The 22,393-nt window shown below is 32.1% G+C and overlaps 3 protein-coding genes and 1 long non-coding RNA gene across 6 annotated transcripts; 1 reads left to right on the plus strand and 3 right to left on the minus strand.

Annotated features, from left to right (window-relative positions):
* Positions 1 to 2,556: 2,556 nt before the first annotated feature.
* LOC105639185 (uncharacterized) lies at positions 2,557 to 7,081 on the minus strand. Its single transcript, XM_012223155.4, has 2 exons — positions 3,851 to 7,081; positions 2,557 to 2,692 (listed from the first exon to the last, which is right to left on the minus strand). Exon 1 carries the CDS (start codon positions 6,971 to 6,973, stop codon positions 4,094 to 4,096), a length of 2,880 nt encoding a protein of 959 aa, XP_012078545.1. The 5' UTR covers positions 6,974 to 7,081; the 3' UTR covers positions 2,557 to 2,692; positions 3,851 to 4,093.
* Positions 7,082 to 8,720: 1,639 nt separating this feature from the next.
* LOC149495779 (uncharacterized) lies at positions 8,721 to 10,086 on the plus strand. Of its 3 annotated transcripts, none has more exons than XR_016321194.1 (3): positions 8,721 to 8,819; positions 8,921 to 9,235; positions 9,320 to 10,086. It is a non-coding gene; the product is annotated as an uncharacterized LOC149495779 (long non-coding RNA). The 3 variants fall into 3 exon arrangements; XR_016321192.1 differs by lacking the exon at positions 8,721 to 8,819 and having other exon boundaries at positions 8,886 to 9,014; positions 9,114 to 9,235; positions 9,320 to 10,085; XR_016321193.1 differs by lacking the exon at positions 8,721 to 8,819 and having other exon boundaries at positions 8,932 to 9,014; positions 9,079 to 9,235.
* Positions 10,087 to 13,211: 3,125 nt separating this feature from the next.
* On the minus strand, positions 13,212 to 15,328 carry LOC105639180 (mitochondrial import inner membrane translocase subunit TIM14-1). The gene is made up of 3 exons (XM_089722204.1): positions 15,179 to 15,328; positions 14,845 to 15,023; positions 13,212 to 13,643 (listed from the first exon to the last, which is right to left on the minus strand). Exons 1-3 carry the CDS (start codon positions 15,179 to 15,181, stop codon positions 13,487 to 13,489), a joined length of 339 nt encoding a protein of 112 aa, XP_089578330.1. The 5' UTR covers positions 15,182 to 15,328; the 3' UTR covers positions 13,212 to 13,486.
* A 2,382-nt stretch (positions 15,329 to 17,710) lies between these two features.
* LOC105639182 (protein IQ-DOMAIN 3) lies at positions 17,711 to 21,585 on the minus strand. Its single transcript, XM_012223152.4, has 6 exons — positions 21,424 to 21,585; positions 20,750 to 20,828; positions 20,305 to 20,646; positions 19,751 to 19,978; positions 19,266 to 19,385; positions 17,711 to 18,662 (listed from the first exon to the last, which is right to left on the minus strand). Exons 2-6 carry the CDS (start codon positions 20,801 to 20,803, stop codon positions 17,952 to 17,954), a joined length of 1,455 nt encoding a protein of 484 aa, XP_012078542.1. The 5' UTR covers positions 20,804 to 20,828; positions 21,424 to 21,585; the 3' UTR covers positions 17,711 to 17,951.
* Positions 21,586 to 22,393: the final 808 nt, after the last annotated feature.

The following is a 22,393-nucleotide window of genomic DNA, read 5'->3' on the forward strand; positions in this document are numbered from 1 at the left end:
TTGTATTTAATAGAAAAAAACTCACCTTACTAAAATCAAAAGCTCTTAAAGCATCATCATCAAGTATAACTTCACTTATACCTGTAATATTCACCAGTAACATTCGCCATTATATTCACTTGAGAAACTTGAATAGTAAACAGATCAAAATTATACACAAAAAATTTAAGAATGAACAGAAAACACAGGTTTGAATGATTTAAGCATACCAAACTTAATCTTTTCAAGTTGCAATTTAGGATAAAAAATAAAAAAAGCGCAATTGCAACAAAGCCTAAAGTTTAGTGGGTTGTTTCTTGTTAAACCTTTCTACAATACCTTTATTTTTTAGTTTTCTATTGATATGTTCAAACTAAAAAGTAAATAAAACTTCTATTTTTGAATTTTTATCTTTAAAAATGTAAAAAATACATTTCTATTTTGTTTTGAAAAAAAAAAATTTAATTCACATATATCAATATCTCAAATTCAATCGAAAACTTAAAACGAATTTAATTAAATACAATTGAAACATTTGAATGCAAATTTAGAATGAGATTTTTCCCTCTATTTTAGGGTGCAACAATACAAAAACAAATAAATAAAAATAAAAGGCAATTATAACAATTAACAAGCATCAAAATTCAAATTATACATTCTACCAAAAGAAATTCAAATTATACAGGGTTAGAATATGGTGGAAAAAAAAAATTACTTTGGTAATTTTCTTGTTTCATCTTTGATTGGACTTCAGGAAATGGATCTTGTATAATGCTGAAAAGTTATTATGCATGTGATACCAGCTTACCTTAATACTCGTGAAAAAAAAAAAAAAAAGAAAAGAAAAGGCTTTGTAGTAAATATATATAGGTTAAAACCGAGTAAATGAGATTAGTGAGCAAGAAAAATGTATATCAATAGGAATATCAGTTTTCTTATTCAGATGTTCAATCCAACTAATAGTCTTGTCTTGGATATAAATGCATTATCTAAATTCATAACACATGCACTGCAGAGAAAAATAAAAGATACAGGCATCTGGAAGTATATCATCCAAATTATACTTACCACAACAGTGTGATTCAGTGTAATGAAAACTTCCGATGATTTTTTTTTTTCTTTTTCTAAGATATGTTGGAAACTAAAAATGAATAGAATCTTTTGCATATTAAAGCAAACAGAGAATCATCCAACATGTATTTATTGCAATTGAACTATGAAATTTTCAGCACATTTACATCGAGCTATTTTGGGGCATATCAAATGGCTACTAGGTGAAGATTCCACCATTGGAACAACAAGTTACAATTCAATTTCTAGTGCAAAAGCCAAGACAGCTGATTTATATGCAAGACTTTATCAACCAAAATAAAATATGTCAAGACTCAAGTGGATAGTGAAATCAATATAATTGCATAAGCATTCTTAAAACTAACCCGTTTTTCAGATGAGCAGAATGCAGATCCATCATCCCTTGTTTTCCCAAGCATCACATCCTTTGCTTTGTTGATTTTAGAAGCAAGATAGTGGCTACCACCAGCATCAGGATGATTTGCTACTATTAATTTTTTATGTGCTTTAGAAGCAAGAAAATGGCTACCTTTTCTGCTGTCAGATCCTCCCTGTTAACACCATAAAAAAGAAAGAACAACTTAATAACGAAGAAATGAAAAGGCAAAAGCAAAACAGCATCACTACAAAGCTGCTATTGGGTGAATCTATGCAATTGTCCTTAATTATCATATTGTCATCTATACTAAAGCATAAAAAGACTGCCCCGTTTGTCATCGCGCAATTAAGTGAAATTCAATATTGAAAAAATGAATTTTTACTATGTCCTGTTTGTCATCGTGCATAAACTGTTCTCATTCAATCCTCAATGTAGTTAATCATGCTTTATTTGCATTAGTCATCCAAAGGGCCTCTTAGCAAGGGCATCACTCATGTTGCAAAAGAATGTTCCTAGGAAAATACCCGAGCAGTTAAAATTGAGATTTCCATCTGCAGGTTCCAACTCTAGGTGCAGTAGAAAGAGCCATGAAAAAGGGCAAAGCTACCTGTTAGCTCATTTTAATTCCAAAAATACCAAAAGTAGAACCATTGAAGAATAGAAGATAAAGAAATTTTGTTTTCGGTTTCAATTTTAATCAAATGAGTATTTTTCTAAGATTTGAATTGACATATCATAAGTCAGCTGCTAAACAAATATATACAGCATCAGTGATAACAACAAATAGAAGTAATATTTCCAAGTTCTTCGGTTTATATCTTCACGTCTTTCCAATCTTTCATCACTTTATAACTTGAAAAAACTGTAAACACCAAAATTCTTGTAACAATTAATTTACAAGTCTAATAATTAATTTGTGTCCCATAATATTCTAATAATCTGAGGCATAAATGATTTTACAATCAATTAAGACTCAATTACTGAATAAAAGCATTGTCCATCTCCAATTTAATTGAATCTAAGCAACCAAACATTAATTAAATCCTAAAATTATTATTCTATATCAAGTATATAACAAATATTAACCAAATAGAAAAACTTAATACTTGTTAATTTAATTACCCAATGCCAAGAATTAGAGCTGCTTCTCGTCTGGTCATTTTCGGCTGAAACTGCCCTCATAGGACTTGCAAATTTTAAGTTTAGGAGGTCTCGCCTTGAATGCTTGCCAAGCTTGGATTCCATATCTACCAGCAAGAACAGCTGCTGCAAATGCAAGCCCAACCAAAAGGGTGTGCCACGATATTTACATCTAGTTAAACATGATCATTACAAAGATGCTATATTGGGTAAATTTATGCGATTGTCCTTATTTATCATCTATACAAAAACATAAAAGCAATAGCTTTTCTTTCCTCAAGCAAATAATTTATAGATTTATCAATGATGGTTTATCGGGTGACGTGGCAGATGAAAAAATATGGCTGGAACTGAAGATGGTTAAGATGCTGATGCTAATAGTGGTATTATCTGCAGTGCTGATGCAGGGAAGAAGCATGGACATGATTTACCTTAAATTCAGGTTTATATAACTTTGCGATTGCAACATGAATTCGAAGGACATACTTAAGCATTTATACCAAGATTCATTTTTCAGTATAAGTGTGAAAAAAAAAATACTGCAGATATTCTCTGGCAGACCACTTTTCTTATTTATTCAATGCAACTTAATCCATCCCCCCCAAGCTGGGGCGAAAAGGGAGCCAACTCGTAACTCAACCCAATAATGAAGCTTAAAATCCACTAAATCCTGTGGAACTCCCTAAAGGATTACTAAATGGGCATATAACTCATGTCTTGCTGGACCTTTTTCTTGCATTTAGTATGCCTTCAAGCTAAAGTATATTATTCACTCTTAGTGGAAACACATTATTATCCAGTCTGAACTAAAAAATTCCCTTATTTCGCACTCACTTACCTGTTCTCAAGCTTTTTAAATACATTATGCATCATATTAGCTTTCCATTATTTTGCCCTCTTCTACCTCTACCATCTGTATGCAGAATGGCTCCTAATTATTAAACAGCATAACCAGTTTACAAACTCAAAATCCATCAACTAGAATACTTTTGCAGATGAAAACCTAATTTATTAAACTTATTTGACAAAGCAAAGTTGCCAAATTGTGCAAAAAATAACGACGAAACCAACCCTGAGTAGTGCATGTTCCCCATTTACAAATTTGCTCCCCCTTCTAGCTATTACAAAATCCAATTATACATTTTAAAAAAGAAAAAAAAAATGTATTATGCAGCAGAAGCATATACATGGTGTGCATACATTTATGCATATGCATCTAACAGTCAATCAGCAGAACAAATTGAGTGAAATATAATACTGATGGTGGTAAAACCTCTTTACCTCAACTCCTTATTGCATGCAAAAACGTTGATGTTAATGATATGATGTGTCTTCTCCAGCTAGGCAATGTCAAGAACCCAAGAAGAGCTCAGAATGATAAAGTAACTTTATGATTTGCTTTTTCTCCTTTTAACAAGTCCCATAATCAAATTAATATAGGCAGATTTATTTAAAGTGAAGCTCTTCTTCTTGAAAAATTTGTATTGTATCCTTGTATTTCCCTTGAGCGCATAGCTCCTTAATCTATTCTGAAAAAGCAATTGAATTTGGATCAGATACTTGAGGAGTCTGACTGCTCATAATTTTCCATTTATCCAAAAGTAAATTCTGATCCTGCAACTGTCCCATTTTCATAATTTTTGACATGCACTCCTCAGCCTCCTCGACCCTACCCGCATCAGCAAGTATACCCAGAATTGCATTACATGTATAGCAATCAGGACCTAGCTTCTTTTCTTTCATTTCTACAAGAAGATCAAAAGCCTCCTCAAATCTGCCTTGTTCGCAAAGACCCAATATTATTGTGTTGTATGCAACTGCATCGACTTTTTCCCCTTTTGAAATCCATGTGTTGAAGAGATTAAGAGCCTTTTCAAGCATACCTCTTCTACATAGCATGCGAAGAAGAATGTTACAAGTAAACACATCTGGCATAAAAGAATTTTCCCCAAAAAGAATATGAATAATGGAATTAAGATTCACGTTATCCACATTCAAACCTTTCCTCTCCATTTCATCCATCATCCTAAATGCTTCACCCAGCTTCCCTATTTTACAATACTTATTTATCAAAGTATTATATGCAGCAGGATCAGGTGAAAATCCACTTTCTTCCATTTTCCTAATGGTTTTTTCGGCATCATCCATCTTCCAATCCTTCAAATACCACTTAATCAGTAATTGGTGTGTAAATGCGTCTGGCTTTAATCCCTTCCTCTCCATCTCTTGAATCAATCCAAATGCTTTTGAACTACTACCACACTCAAAGCACCCATTAATCAATGTGTTATAAGTAACAACATCAGGCAATAACTTCAAATTCTCCATCTCATCTCTTAACCTAAATGCCTCATCAATCCTGCCTTCTTTACATAACCCACCGATCAACATAGTATAAGTACAAACATCAGGCAACACATTATTTTGTGACATTAATTCAATAACTTGAGCTGCTCCCGTCAACCACCCCCATTTACAATACCCACAAACAAAAATATTAAATGTACACCAGTCCGGCATCAGCCCCTTATTTATCATTTTTAATAATAAATCCTTAGCCTCATTTAACCTCCCTTTCTTACACAAAACATCCAAAATTATATTATAACAAACGATATTAGATGAAAATCCACTTTCTTCCATATTCCTAATGGTTTTTCTAGCATCATTCATCTTTCCATTCTTCACATACCACTTAACCACTATACTATGTGTAAATGCATCTGGCTTCATTCCCTTCGACTCCATCTCTTGAATCAATCCAAATGCCTTTGAACTACTACCATATTCAAAGCACCCATTAATCAATGTGTTATAAGTAACAACGTTAGGCAATAATTTCAAAGTCTTCATCTCATCTTGCAACCTAAACGCCTCATCGATCCTACCTTGTTTACATAATCCACCAATTAAAATATTGTAAGTCCAAACATCCTGCAACACATTACTTTGTGACATTAATTCAATAACCTCAGAAGCTTCCTTCAGCAACCCCAACTTGCAATATCCACAAACCAAAATATTAAAACTACAACTATCTGGCATTAACCCCTTATTTTTCATATCCAACAACAAATCCTGAGCCTCATTCAGCTTCTCTTTCTTACACAAAGCATCCAAAATTGTGTTATAACTAGCAGTATTAAATGAAACTCCAGTTTCTTCCATCTTCCTAATGGTTTTTCTTGCATCATCCACATTTCCATCCTTCACATACCAACTGACCAGTATATTTTGTATAACGGCATCTGGCTTCACTCCCTTCCTCTCCATCTCTTGAATCAATTCAATTGCCTTTGCACTACTACTACACTCAAAGCACCCATTAATCAATGCAGTATAAGTAACAACATCAGGCAACAACTTCAAATTCTCCATCTCATCTCGTAACCTCAATGCCTCATCAATCCTCCCTTCTTTACATAATCGATCAATCAATATGGTATAAGTATAAACATCTGGCAAGACATTATTCTCCCACATTAATTCAATAATCTGAGATGCTCCCTTCAACCATCCCAACTTACAATATGCACCAACCAAAATATTAAAAGCACTACTATTTGGCATCAAACTCTTATTTTTCATTTCCAATAACCAATCCCTCGCCTCATTCAACTTGCCTTTCTTACACAAAACATCCAAAATTGTGTTGTAACTAAAGGAATCAGGCAAACAACCAAATTCCTTCATTTTACCTAGAAGACTAGTTGCCTCCCCAAACTTGTTCTCCAAGCAACACCCGTAGACCAAAATATTAAAAGTGTTGGTATTGACCTTAACACCAAGTTTAATCATACCACTAAGAACAATTTTAGACAAATAAACAGAATGCTTAGACGGAAACCTGACCAAAGCATTAAGAAGAGTATTACAAGTACGCAATTTAGGCGGGAGATGCAACCTGTTCATCTTGTTAAAAACCTGTGCAGCATGGTGGGGTCTATCAGAGGCAACATAGACCTTAATTGAGATATCGAGGAGGGATTTCAAGCTGCGAGGATTCTCTACCGCTTCAGGTAGCTGGAGGATGTGACGGTGGAGGATGTTGGACTTGTCAGCAGCGATGAAGGATGTGAGAAGTGATTTGGCGTCGGAGAATTTGTGATGGGACAGGAGAGGAGAGAGAACGGAAAAGAGAAGGAGAGGAGATTGAGAGATGGAGGGAGGGAGATGACATTGCGCCCATTTAAAGAAGGAGAGAAGAGTAGTGGGACGGTTGAAGAGCCATTTGGAAGAGAGGAGAGATATAAGAAGAAAAGGATTTGAAGAGAAAATAGGAATGTAGCAATTGAGCTTTTGGAGTGGGAGTTCATCTGAAGCTAAGAGTTTCCTTAGGGTTTTTAGAAATTGCGGTACCGCCATTGATCGTGGATTTGGGATATTTTCCGGTGGTTCTGCCATGATTATCTTTCTGGATATGAAATTAGTTTTAAGATGGAGAGTTGCAACTTACAATACAGCTTGGAGCAGGGAGATGGAGATTTTGAAAACGAGGCCCAACAGCGTCGTTTCAGGCTTTGGAATATTTTACTCACGCGTTCGCTGGAAACGGCAGCAAGTTGATTCCAACGACTACTAACACAGTTCGATGATGGGAATATGAAAATTGTAAAAAAAAACTATTAATCTGATAATTTCACTTGTTTCTTAATATTTGATAACTAAAAGTATAGGCATCATTGAATTTTTAAAAATTATAAAACTTTATAAAAATTCAATGACTTATTATCTTCAGTGTAAATTTTAATTTAAAATTTTCTAATTATTCAAAAAAAAAAGTTTAATTGAAAGTTTTAAGTGAAATATAAATAATTGTTTATGGAATAATTAAAAATTTTTAAATATTAAAAATAAATGTTAATTTAAATGAATAATGTGATGCAGTCAAGACAGAACTAGGTAAAGGGCGGCAGGCTACCACCCCAGTAAAAAGAAATTTAAGAAAAAAATTTAATAAAAAATTACATTTTGTCTCCTTGAAATATATAAAAGAAAATTGTTTTGCTCTCTTAAAAAATTTTAAAAAAAAAACATCGCCCCCTCAAATTTTTATTTTCTACTTTTACCTTCTGATAGTCCAAATTTATAGAATTAAATCATATGGTTGTTTCAATTTTACAAAAAATATATCAAATGTATAAATGAATTTAAATTCTGACTGAAAATATTTAAGGTCCTACTAAAATTCTTCAAGCTTAAGTAGTTTAAGCATTGAGGGAGAATTCTAATCAACATTTTTGGCTTAACAACATTTAAAGGAAAACTCAAATTCTGAACTTCTAGCTAAATTTGCATATTTAAAAAATATATAAAAAAAAAATAGTTTACACTGTACAATACTCCATGGTAATTTTAAAAGAATTCTATTTAATTCAGCAATAAAGGGCCTAACTTTTCACTATTTCATTTTCGAAATTTCTTATGTAAAACTATTGACAATAATTTTTTTTTAAAACTATTTAGAAAAGTAAATTGTTTTTAAAATTATGCAAAATTAAATATTTAGTTACTAACGTATGGCCAAATTATTTAAGTAATCCTACATTTTGAACGAATATTAAGAGTATCCCGACGTTTTTGCATATCTAAGTCTCTCCCTGCAATTTTGAGAGTTTTTTCCGTTAAGTCATAAAGAAACGATGAAAACATCCTGGCAATATGAAAGCCACACGTAGCCATTCTCTCCCTCTCCACCAACTTCACCTGCACCGCCTCCTCCACCATTGCCGCCTCCGCCATCAACATCAGAATTTGCAACTCCTCCTCCATCATCAGTATCATTACCTCTGCCTTCATCTCCACCTCCGCCTCCGCCCGTACCTTCACCATCATCGTCTTCGTCGCTATTTGATATTACTATATGCATCGCTACCTCTGATGCAAATAATTAAGTGGTTTCTGCATCTCTTTGCTAGCCAATCTTTGTTGTATTTTCAGTGGCAATTTGTGGATATGTATCTTCAAATCCTTTGATAAAGCTATACAAAAATCAAAAGATCAAAGAAATATTGAAAAAAAATAACGTGGAAGGATTAATTTTAATATATATAAATATTTACCTGTATTGTTCTTCGATGGTTAAAGAAATGTAGCGTTGGCGGATTCAAAAAGAGCACGAGAAACAATAGTAGATTTATAGAATTGTTGTGTTCTGGATAAAGGATCCTCTGTTGTTGTCTTTTGTTGGTCGATTCTGAACGCCATTTTTCTTGCTTATAAAAAACATGAAAGATTGATTTTTTTCAAGGTTAAATGGGTCTTTCAGTTCTTGGTTTTGAATTGGAGATTAAGGAACAATGATATGAGATTGATATGGGTTTGTTGTTGTTTCTTCTTTTTCTTGTTCAGATTCTTTGGTAGCTAGTGGGATGATTGGTTTATTCATCTTTTCAAAGCTGGATATGTGTTAAAGATTTCTTACTGAGGAAAAAAGAAGAGAATGGTAATTTTGTTAATTTTATATATTTTCACTCATTTTTTTTCTTACTTTTTCCACTATTTAACAGAAAATACCCTCAAAATTGGACGAAAAACTATTTAGGTTGACGGATGCAAATATCAAAGAAGCTCTGGATATTTGTGCAAAAGGCCGAGATTATTTAAATAATTTCATCAAACCTCAGAAACTAAATAACTTCTCTATCAATCTCTTCAGAGTTTGAGGTTAATCTCTTTTCCATTCAGTTTGTCTCTTTTGTAACTAACAGCATCAGGCAAACAACTAAACATTCCCATTTTATCTACAAGACCAATAATGGGGTCTACCAGAGGAAATCCGTGCAGCATAGTGGGGTCTACCAGAGGAAACATAGGCCCCAATTGAAGCATCAAGGAGGGATTTCAAGTCGCGAGCGTTCTTTGCCGCAGCCGGAAGATTGAGGATGTGACGGTAGAGAATGTTGGAATTGTCTAAAACGATGAAGGAGGTGAGAAGGGCTTTGGCGTTGGAGAATTTGCGACGCGAAAGGAGGGTAGGGAGAAGGGAAAGGAGAGGAAGAGGAGAGCGAGAAACTGAGGGAGGGAGATGAGATTGTGCCCATTTGTAGAAGGACAGGAGAGTATTAGGCCGGTGAAAGAGGCATTTGGAAGAAAGGAGAGAGATCAGAAGAAAAGGGTTCGAGGAGAAAATGGGAATGTAGTGATTACGTGTTTGGACTGGGAGTTCATCTGCAGTTAAGATTGCAGTTAGCTGTTTTACAAGTTGTGGTACTGTTAGTGATTGTGGGGGTGTGATATTTTCTTGTGGTTCTGCCATGGTTACACAATGGACATGAAATTAGGGGGTTAGTGAGCGAGTGATTGTGGTTTAGAAAATTGAATTTGAAATGAGAGATTGAGATGAAACAGAAGAAATTCGAGTTGCAGAGAAAAGAAGGTGGCCATTGAGATTGTATTTTGATCACAATGAACTTGTTTGGAGTGACAGGTGAAATTTATTTTTATTTTTTTTTTTTTAAAAAAAAACACCAACTAACATACAAAAACACCCCTCTAAATCGTTTGTATTCGTTATATTAATTAAAAAGTTTTGAACTATTTTTAATTAAAATTAGTTTTTTTTTTAATATTAAAACTCATACTTGAGCTCAAATATCCATAATAATTAAGTTAAACTTTTTTATTTGTTTTTACAAAAATATTAGAATTTCTAATTGAATATAGATATTAATTTTTATTGTCATATAATAAATTATAAAAATTTTTAATAAAAATAATAGGATTTCTAATTGAGTTCATAAAAAATTTCCTAAAGTTTGCTTGAAGCTTATGTTTAGTATACATGTTTTGCTGCCTCAATATTGTTGCTTCAATTGGCAAAGTATATCAACAAAAAATTAGCGAAATTTCTTCCATTATAAATAAATTAAAGAGTGACAGATGCGAACATCAAAGATTTAAATAATTTTAGCATGCTTTAGAGATTAAATAATTATTTTCTCAAATAAAAATATAAAAATTAAATTTCATTAAGAAAGTAGTTTTAACAAATAATTAAAATAAATGTTATATTGATGATTTAATTTTAATTTACAATCGAAAACATTTTGGAAAAGAAAAGGGAAAATATAAAAAATTGATTCCTAAATTATAGTTAAACTAATTCATAAGAATATCTATTATCAAAAATTAATTAATTGATTCCTCTCTTTTGTGTGGATGAGAGGAATTTATATTTTCACTTGTTGCGAGTTCTATAATTTTAAAATTTTAACTTATTTTGTTTGCTTCATTTTCTTTGACCTAGTAGTACCCTTTGCTTAAACCGTTCGGTTTCAAACCATAACTGGAACCGTTAATTTTTGGTTCGGTTCCGAAATCGTGGCCACCCCTAGTAAGTAGTGCTTCATTATTTATCATGGAGGATTTATAAAGCTTTATCTTTGATATTTATAAATATATCCTTATATTTTTATATTTATGCATTTCCTCTGTTTTATTTAGTGTTATTATCTATGTTCTACAATACTTATCATATTTGAAATTTCACGTTACTTAAAAAAATTATTAAATTTGTACAATAGATTATTAAGTAAATTGACTATATTTCCTTTAATCATTGGACGTGTATAAAGGGTAAACATAGAAAAAAAAAATTATTATTCTTTGAAACCAACAAAAATGACAAGTATTTTAAATAAACTATTTTCCTTAATGCGAGAAATATTATAGATCGAAGGTAGCACGTGAAAGTGTTCATACTGTTGCTAATCATTGCATTAATTTTTGTGCCATATATAATCGTATATCAATTCAATTTCTACTATCGCCAAGGATTTTTATTGTTATAAAAATTGATATTTTGTGTCTATGTTATAAATTGAAATTTAAGCATGTTAAGGTGAACTAGTGATAAGTTGACGTACCGTAGGTATAATTAATAAAGCCCAATATTTATGTTATAAATATTTTTCCCCTTTTTGAAATCATTTTTTAAATAAAAATTAATTACTTTTATCTCCATTTCATTGCCATCTGATATGCTTAAAATATAATTTTTTAAGGAAAAATTAGGTCTACATCAACGGCCTTGTTACTTCTAAGAATTTTGCCTTTCGAAAGGTTTCACCATTTGCTGAAATCAGGGTACAGCAGAAGCGCTTTTTTTTTTTTTTTTTTTTTTTTTTTTTTTTTTTTTTTTAAATCTTAATTTGATCAAACTCATCCCATATTGAAACTGAACATTTGCTAACTGGAAAAGAAATGCCTTAAATTCCACACCCTTTCTTCCACCCTAGGATCCAAATTCCAGCTTTTATGTGACTGGATATAGTCCAAACTTGCTCTCTCCAAAAAAAGAAAAAAAAAAAGGTAGAAGCCATACCTGCAAATATAATCAGAAGTTTAAAATTTTGTTGGTATTATTTCCGTTAAGAGAGAATCTTCTTGCATTTTTCTCTGACCAAATGTTGAATGCAAAGCACATATTATTGGAACAAAGGTTTTCTTGGAATAAAAAAAAAATCTATATTTATGGTAAAGACACTTGTACCATAAACCTGTGATTTAAAATTTATAAAAATTTCTTAATAATTTAGTATAATATATAATATAAGATTGCAGCTATAATTTAATAATATTTTATTTGAGCACATTCTCGTACTTTCAATGTGATACACAGTCGAGTCTGGAGACTTTTTCTAAGAAAGATTAAATTTTGAACTATCTAAGAAGAACAAATTTTAGAATAAAATAGTTAAAAGACTATTTGTTGAGAGGAGAGAAGCAGAACAGAAAAAAGAGTTAAACACCCGGAGAGAAGATGAGTATCGACGAACAGGATACGAGTAGTCGGTCAGCGAGAACGATATTATATCAAACATCTAATGTGGAATTCAATTCTATTTAGGATTTAGCATAGTTTAGGAAGTGGAATTCAATTATAAAATTATCAGTTGCATCGTACTAGATAAATTCTAAGTGGAATTCATTACATTAATTCATTTAAACTAAACAATATGTGAAAAAGAAAAAGAAGATAATCCAAGTTTTTTTCGTTTTTATTTTTTGGCTAACTTATGAAATATTTAAAAAATATTAAAATTAGTCATGGTAGTTTATATTATTTTTTATTAATTAATACTATGGAATGCACGCAGTAATTTGGAGCTTTTGAGTTTTTCCGATCATTTTTAATGCATCAAAACATTTTATTTTCCTGTGCAGAATATTAATGCCTTTGGATTCTTTATATTATCCTTCTTCAGTGTGCTTTTGATCAGGTGTATGCATATATGATGTCTAAATATTAAATCCAAAATAATAAATTCCATTATAAAGTTAGTTGGACAATAAATCTGATTATATTTTTCAGACCATTTCAACTACAGCTAATGCTATCTTAAATCTGATTAATTGATTTATGCTGGCTGTAATTTAGATTATAATAGATTTTACTGATCTTGATATAACCTTATTTTATACTATTTAGTTTTGTGTGTTTTCTACTTTGAATTTTGATACATCATTTTAAGAGAGAGAACCCAGTAGCTAATTGATGAGGCTTTTGGGTTGCATTAAAATTTGGCATATAAATTCAGAGAAGCAGTTTATTTATTCAGTTCAGACAAACAAGTTAGTTCACTATTGTTTGATCAAATAAGCTAAAGATCCAATAAGTTATAGTAGGACAAACCATACATTTCCTAAGAAGGATTTAATGCAACTAAACCATAAAACTTCCAACACCTTTACATCAAGCTATTTTGGGCATAGCAAATGGCTACTAGGTTAAGATTCCACCAACAGAGACACCTATAGGACGCAAATCAATTTCTTTCTAGTGCCATAACAAAAGCCAAAACAGCTCATTTATAAGCAAGACTTTATCGACCAAAATAAAATAGTCATGACAGGGAGGACAGGGAAATCATTTTATCAGAAAAGCATTCTCAAAACTAACCAATTTCCAAGTTATCAGAATGCAGATCCACCGTCCCTTGTTTTCCCAAGCATCACATCCTTAGCTTCGTTGATTTTAGAAGCAAGATAGTGGCTACCACCAGCATCAGGATGATTTGCTACCATTACTTTTCTATGTGCTTCCTTTACCTTATCCGCTGTCGCATTCTCCCTGTTAACACCATACAAAAGGATAGAACAACTTATTTCTAACAAAGGAGAAAAAAGGCAAAAGCAAAACACGATCATTGCAAAGATTCTACATTGGGTAAATCCATGTAATAGTCCTTCATTATCATCTATACTAAAGCATAAAACTGATAATTTCATTTGTCTTTTTGCAATGAAGTGAAATTTAGATTGAAAAGAACCTTTATTATGTGAGAAACTTCATAGATTAGACCATAACTATTCTTGCTCAGTCCTACATGTAGTTAATCACACTTTTATTTGCCTTGGTTATTCAAAGAGCCTCTTAGCAAGGGCGACACACAAAACTATTGAAGAATATCAGGTCTCAGGTTCCAATTCTAGGTGCAGTAAGAGAGAGATATGGTGGGAGGAGAGGGGGGGTGTTTGGCGGCGGTGGCCAAGAGGCTATGTATAACTAGGGGTATAAATGAACCGAGCCGGCTCGCGAGCTATTTGAGCTCGACTCGAATCGAGCTAGAGCTCGAGCTCTGGCTCGTTTGCTAAACCAACAGAACTTGAGCCTCATGATGTTTAATTTGAAAGCTCGTCGAGTCCTGTCAAGTTGTTTTATATACATATATATAATATTTATTTTAGACTTACTCGAACCTCAAGCCGAGCCCAAGTTCAAAATTTTTCGAGTTGAACTCGAGCTTCAAGTCGAGCTTTGAGCCTGACAGGTTCGAGCTTGCCTCTGCTCGTTTACACCCTATGTAGAACTGCAAAGCCACCTTTTAGCTCATTTCAATCCCAGTATACCAAAAATAGAACTATTGAGAATAAAATATCATTTAAATTTTATTAAAACAAGTGTTCTTCTAAGATTTAAATTGACAGAATCAGATGCCAAACATATATCTATCCAGCATCAGTGATAACAACAAATAGAATAACCTTTCCAAGTTCTCAAATCTTTCATCAATTTCTAACTTAAACAGAGGATAAAGACCAAAATTCTTCAAATAATTAATTTGCAAGTCTAAAAATCAATTTGTCCCTTGATAATCTAATAATCTTGAGGCATAAAATGATTTTTCAATCAATTAAGACTCAATTGCCCGATAAAAGCATTGCCCATCTCTAATTTAGTTGAATCTAACCAACCAAACATCAATTAAATCCCTAAAATTATAATAACCATTGACCAAAGAGAATAAATTAATAATTGTTAATTTAATTACCTAATACCAAGAATTAGAGCAGCTTCTCTTCTGGTCATCTTCGGCTGGAAACCGCCGTCATAAAACTTGCGAAGTTTAGGTTTGGGAGGTCTCGCCTTAAATGCTTGCCAAGCTTGGATTCCATATCTGCCAGCAAGAGCAGCTGCTGCAACTGCAAGCCCGGCCAAAAAGGGTGTGGCCTGATTTTCACATCTAGAATTTCATTAATTCAATATCACCATTCTCTATATACAATCATCAATTGTTGAACACGAAAAGAAGTGAATTTCAAACCGTAAACAGACTAGAATATCGATTTCAATATAATGATTTTTTTTTTTTTTTTTTTGCTTACCATTTTTGTTGTATCCGAGACTTTGATGAGACGATTTTTCGAGTTCTCATTAAATTTTTGTTAGAAATCTTTTTACATTTTTTATTTTTTTTGGGGGTGGGGCGGGGGGGGTTTTGAGGTCGAAGAAGGTGAGTAAAGTATGAGCTTGGCAGGATCTGGTGTGTACGTCAATTTCTGATGCGGGTAACGTACCAATCAGATTGTGCCACATAGCGATTAAAGAAAGAAACCGATTAAGCAAATTGTGTATTCTTTTTTTTTTTTTTTTCGAATCATTTAATGCTTTTGTAAAGTAAATTTTTTCCCCGTTTTTTTAAGATTGTTTTTTAATTTAAGTTTATCTTTTGTAACTTTTCATTTTATATTACAAGTGTATACACCCGATGTGGTGAAATAATTAAAAAAGAAAAATTAATTACAAAAACTTCATTTTTTTATAGAAAATCATCTATATTTATTAGGTTTTTAATTAAAATTAATAAATTTTAATAATTACGAATTCTAATATAAAACAAAATATTAAATATGATTATATAACATATTAAAATATTTAAAAAGATCAAATCTCATAGTTATAACTATATTTATCTTTGAACACTAAGGATAGGCTAACGGTAATTGATTTTACAACTTGACAATAAATCAGATTTAAATCTCCTCCCAAGTACTAAAAAAATCTCTACTACTAAAAAAAACTGTATTTATCTTCACTAATGACATTAATTTTAGTTCATGCTAAATTTAATTAAAATATCTATATGAGATTTATTATATGTTATTTTAAAATGTATTTTGGCAACTATCAAAGTAAAATTACTCTTTTTGTTCCGTAAAATAACATATTTTTTTATAATTTTTCATTATTTCGAGCGTTCGTAAAATAAGTCAACGAAAAATGTTTTTTTAGTCAAAGAAAAGTTAATTCATTTTAAGCAAAATGACTTCCGTTTTTTAAGAGAAAAACATTTTCCAACGTTGACAAACATGTTATAATATTATAAATTAATATTTTTTAATTTATTAATCATCGGTAACCACTACCACAAGTCAGTCACCGGCTACTGTTGACTACGACCATTGATGATCAGCAACTTTCATAATCTACCATTTTTTACATTTTTATCATATTTAACAATAAAACTTTTAAAACACAAAATTTCTATTATTATTAATATTTTATGATTTTATTAATTAAATATTTTAATATATTTTAATTATTTTTAACATTATAATCAAATAACGAAAAATAAATCATTTAAAAAAATATTTTATAAGCATATGGACATTATAAAGCTGTTAATTGAATAAGAGTACGTGACAACTTAGATTGGCTTGGAAAAAAGGAAAAACCTATCAACACGGGCCAATGATTCTGTCGTCTTGAATTTCCAAGGAAAGAGTGATCAGAAACAAAAAGTTGATCGTTCTAAGTTTACAAAAGCAACAACAAGGACTATGGTGTTTGGTTTATTTTAATGACATGTTTTATTTTATTTGTTTTTGCCAAATAATAAAGGAAACTATTAATCATTATTCCATCTACTCGGATTAAGTGTTGACGTCTAGATTTAAAACGCGTATAGTCAAACCTTAAACCATTTTCTCTGTAACAGTAGCCAACTTTCCAAGGTTTCACATGAACTCTGAAAATTACTCTATTTATAGAGGGTTTCTGGTGGAAATTATTGTAAAGTGGCAGCCACTCCAAGGACTAGTTAAAGTGATGGCCAAGAAAATTACACAAATAATACTATAATTTAAACATGCACAAATTACAAATATAGTTTATTTTGGAAAATAACTTATCTTTTTTAAAAATATTTTTCAAGAAAATATTTTTCAAATGATTTATTCTGCGTTGTTTGGTTGTAATATTGAAAACTAGTTAAAAAATATAAAAATTTTCAACTCAGATCATATAAATATTAATAATAATAGTTATTTAAAAAATTTTATTCTTAAATATGAGAAAGATGTAAAAAAAAAAAAAAAAAATATGAAAGTCACCGGTGACCGGTGGCAGTGGCCATAACCGATGATAGTGGTTATTGATGATTAATAAATTAAAAAATATGAATTTATAAATTTGTAATAAATTTATTAATATCCGAAAAATATTTTACTCTCTTAAAAAAGACCCAATTTTCCTTTTAATTAGATAATATTTTTATAAACGCTCCAAAATAATAAAAAAATATGGAAAATATATTCTCCCTGTAAATTATTTTATAAAAAAAAAACGGAGCCCAAATATGATTTAATCAAATCATTGTATGAAAAACATCTGACTTAATCAGTATGGATACGTATGCAACCGGACAAAGCAAGAAATATCCATACTTATAACAGTAAAGAATAGAGAAGATTAGAAATTGCAGCTCTCTCCACGGTGTCTCAAGAACCCCCAACCCAACTGGACAAGAGATAATAGAAAATTAAACAGTGGAAATGCAATTGCAGAAACACTAAAATTAAATAAAAATCATAATATTATCATCCTTGAATCCATCCTAATATCACAATACACAACCATTCCCTAATAAAGGCATTTTGTTAGAAGAATAAAAAGGTGTTTCTGGCGACGAAAAATGATACTAAATATTACAATAACTCATTTTTATTTTCTTTTTTTTTTTTTTCTCCGCACTCCTAATTAAAGTTGTTGCTGAAAAGAAAACGGATGCAGATAACAAAGCTGAATTGATACTTATTTGTTTTTCCGAATTTTTGTTTTATCACTAGTGCCTAAAATGAATTTCTTCTTTCCCCTATGCTACCTGCTGCTTTCTCCATTGATAACTTTCTCTTCCATGCGCATGTTAACACTGTTGATGGAACTGGCTTCCATCCTAGGAGGACCAGAATGTCTCCTTGGTCCAGCTGGGGAAGAAGAGAATGAAAGCCGCTTCTTTGCGGAACCCACTGATGCCTTTTCTGGTGTTCCATTTCTATCTAATCCTAATGGGCTTGGCATTCGAGATTTTGCCTTTGCTGATTGTGTTGGTGCCATGTAACTTGGAAATGAAGGCGAGCTAGCAAGGCTTTCATCATCTCTGACTGATGACCCAGCTATGCTGTGTCTCCGATACCGCTCAGACTGGACACTGAACAAGCTCCTTGAATCATCACTCCCTTTTGGGCTGGGTGGCTTTGTTTTCCCTGTTATTGATGATGTAGAAGGAGCTTTGGAAGGAGGCGTTGAAGGGGATTGGCGACTGGGAGGTCGGCTCAACTTTTGGGCAGCAGGCGACAGCTTATTGTCAAGGTTGATGTCACGACGAGAGTAAGCTCTGCTGATTTCTCCAAGAGACATTGTACGACTTGTTGTGCTTTTAACAGAGACGCGGTCATTGTTATCTACTGTGCTTCGGCTCTCCCAAGGCCGAGCTGCCATCCATCTTTCTAGCCAACTCCAACCCCATTGGGGATTGTTTGGATCCATAAATGTTGCATTTGCTGATTTTGAAGAGTTCTTCCATGCTTGCTGTTCCAAAATTTATCATATGTCAGTTTTTTATTTGAAAGGAAGTATGATTCAAGATTTGTCTCTAAGCATGGAGATGTCTGAGCTCTAATAGTAATGCATTTGCTAATTTTTAAGGGTACATGCATATGTGGACCTACATGTCACAGAAATACTTCGCAATGAAGTTTAATTCAAGTTTGAGGTTTACATAGCCTCCTAGTGTTAAAATTACAAGCTCAATTTCCCCTCTCTTGTTCATTTGTAAGTTTATTTATGGTGTTTTCTTTCTTTTCTTTTTTCCCTCAAATTTACAACCTAAACGATCTTTCCCCATATCATGAATCCATCGTGTATGATATCAAATTAAGATCCAGCATGAGGGTTGAAATTACAACTAGAAAACATTTCTTGATATTAAATTAATTACCTAAATCATTCATAAAAGCATGTGAAAATAATTGGAAGAGCAATTAACTAAAAGGTTGATTTGTACTGCTGTTTGCCGAAACAGCGTAAAATTAAAAAATAAAAATGGAGTGGAAAACAAAAAAAGGATTACGAGATGGAAATGAATGTGGGAAAAAGATATAGCCTTCATTTGTATATATTAAAATTTATTACCTGATGAGAGAATGCATAAGCCAAAGCCCTTTCTCTTCTCATAGCAGCTTCTTGCTTCTGCAGTAAGTTTGCCTCAACTTGCTCCTTGGACTGTGTGCTATCATCCCACTGCTCCGCAATCTGATGCCGAAGTACATGAAAGTTAGAACTCCAAAAATACAAGTATTTTATCCAATAACTGTGCTTTATGTAAGGAAAAGAAGCATTGAGCCAAGAATAGAAATTGCAGAGGGGAGAGAGCATATCATAGAATGGAATAAAAGAAAAAGTTACAAGAAAATAGACCAGAACAAAATAGAGAGAAAAGAGGGGAAAGGAATTGCTATAAAATCCAAGAAATAAACCAAAAAGGAATATATTACAGTAGTAGTAACACATTTGAGATCACGAACACGAACCAGTAGCAGAAAGCATATATGCAGGCACGCACACATACACAAAACAGAAATGGATTCAGTTAAACAGTAAAAAATGGGCACACTCACAGCTGTTCTCAACTTCTCAAGCTCTTTCTCGCGCTTTTGTTGGATCTGGCGCTGGAGGGCCTGGTTCTCCTCCGTCATTCTGATCCTCCTTGCGCGAATCTGAGACTGCAGACGTGCAAGAGTCTGCATTGCTCGTAAGGTGTTAGTTGCTTGTCGTTTGACAGATTGTCCTTGTATCAATGTCTTCAATCTGACCAACCCTCTCAAAGCTCGCAATGCCCTCCTTGCCTGAAACCAGAATAGCAAAAACCTGCTCTATTATTGAAAAGTTCAATATGATCAATTATTGAGAACTCCTAATTTAAAATCGAATTATGATTTTTCTTATCTTGAGCACCCACAATGAAAATAGTTTCTCTTAATTTGAAATGCTAAGCATCACAATATTTCCAGCCTTTCCCCCCTATAAAAAAGTTAAAGAAAATGCAATTCCCAGAATTGAACTAAAAGCAGATACATTGTATTTTATTTACCACATAAAATATACACAAACATCTAAGCACCTTGCTGTTAAATAGATAAAATAAAACCCCTTGGAGTAAATAGAGATGTACCAAGTATCCTCTAAATGACGTTTGAATTTTGATAGCTGCTATTTCCTCCCTTGATTTTCCAGAGTAGCGTGCCACGCTAGTGAGCCGAACAACCTCAGCAGCAGCATGTGCAGCAGCAACGGCTGCCTCAGCAGCCACAGCAGTGGCAATTGCCACAGAATATGCATGCTTGCTCTGCTCATTCTCTGCTTCAGCTAATTTCACATCTTCGATAGCGCAATGAGAAGGAGGAGGTGGTGGAGGTGGAGGAGTGACAGCAGCAGGAGCAGCTAATGTATTAGTTCCTTCAAATGAAGAAACAACTAGATCCGGATTCTTCTCTGCGTTCTTTGGTTTGGATTTCTAATTAAACACAGAAGTGACCGAATTTTAGCCTTAGATTATTAACAAATCTAAATAGTCAAAGGTACATATATTGAAACAAAGTCCAAAACTTCCGACAAACCTTAGGACTGAGAGCTTTCTTAAAAGCAGAGAACCAACCGCCCTTTTTGCCCATTTCTCAATCAATCATGTTGCTCAGTCTAAACATGAAATTTCAAATCCAAGTGAAATCAAATCATAAACACAAAATTAAAAAGTAAATTAAATATATAAATATACAAGAGATAAATGTAAGATGAAGTAAAGGATTAAACTTTAAATACATCATTTAACACAGCATTGAATTACATCAAAACAGAAAAACAAGGAAAGTCATTAATAAAATAGCATATTAGAAACCACAAAAAAACCTCCTTTGAACAATTAAAGTCTAAAAATTTAACTGAAACGAAAAAAATCAATACTTAGAAACTAGATCTATCATCAACACTAGAATAAATGCAATTAATAAAACATTTAAATTGGAAATAAATTAACGAATTAACATTAAACCACCACTGTCACATAATACAAACAAATGCTAAATAACACAGATGCCAAATTAGTAAGATATTCAAGAAGAAAACCATAAAATCCAGATGAGAGTTTCTAATTTAGAAACAAACCCAGAAAGGCGAAAGGCAAACAACACTAATAAAAGTGAAAAAGAAGAACAAGACAAAAATTTAACCAATGTATATGTAAAGAACAAGGCCAAACCAAACTGCAAAACAAAAATTTCCAAAATAATTTTACCTGTACATGAAAATTCTCAGATCCTGTTACTAAGAGGAACATTCTCTTCTCTCTATCCCTCACTGCAGACAAAAGAGAAAATATCCAAAGAAGTTAATGAACACGCGTCTCTTGAGAGCAGATCTTGCCAAGAAAATCTTCAAGCCTTCAACGATCGGAAATGGATCGATAACAACTTGGATTGGATAGGTATGTTTATATGGTGGGACCCAAATTTCCAGTTGGTGGGGCCGCAGCTACTCCATTTTAATGTGATCGCCGAAAAGTTTAACAACAAACGGCAAACGGCAATGGCGAAATACCAGATATAATTTGCTGTCTTTTCGATTTTATATTACTTTCCTCTTGTTTAAAAAATAGTTCATTTATATATATATATTCTCATTTTTACAGTCCATCTTTTGGATGAGGATTATCTGCTCGATGACTTCCATTACCGTTCTGACTTTTCCAATCATAAATTGCCACATTTCAATTCATGGAAAATATATTTATTTACATGAAAATTATCCATCCAAATGTAATCAATGTATATCTTTATAGACGGAGAATATTTATTTACATCAAACAAACAATTATAGAATTATTTAATTTTACTTTTAAGTAAAAAATCAAAAATAGAATGATATTGAAAAGTTAAAACTTTCAGAAGTAAGTTTAAAGTTTTAAATTTAGTAAATTTTCCTTATAAATTTTAAAAATGTCAATACTTTCTTAAATTTTTTTTACAAACCCTGCAACTTCCTATTTAATTAATATACTCTTTTTTTATAGAAAATTCAAATTTTATTCATTCTGTATTAACTTAAAAATCAAATTTTATTCAATAAAATAAAAACAAATAAATTTTGTTAATTTAATAATTATTTTCTCATGTTAGAGAATATACATAATATTACCCTTTAAAAAAAAGAATTTATATAATATTAATATTTTTAGAGTCAACTAACTATATTCTATTCATTTGTGA

Source organism: Jatropha curcas, chromosome 6, assembly GCF_041381405.1.
Source record: "Jatropha curcas cultivar XTBG-Jc1 chromosome 6, XTBG_Jcur_1.0, whole genome shotgun sequence".
Lineage (NCBI taxonomy): Eukaryota > Viridiplantae > Streptophyta > Magnoliopsida > Malpighiales > Euphorbiaceae > Jatropha > Jatropha curcas.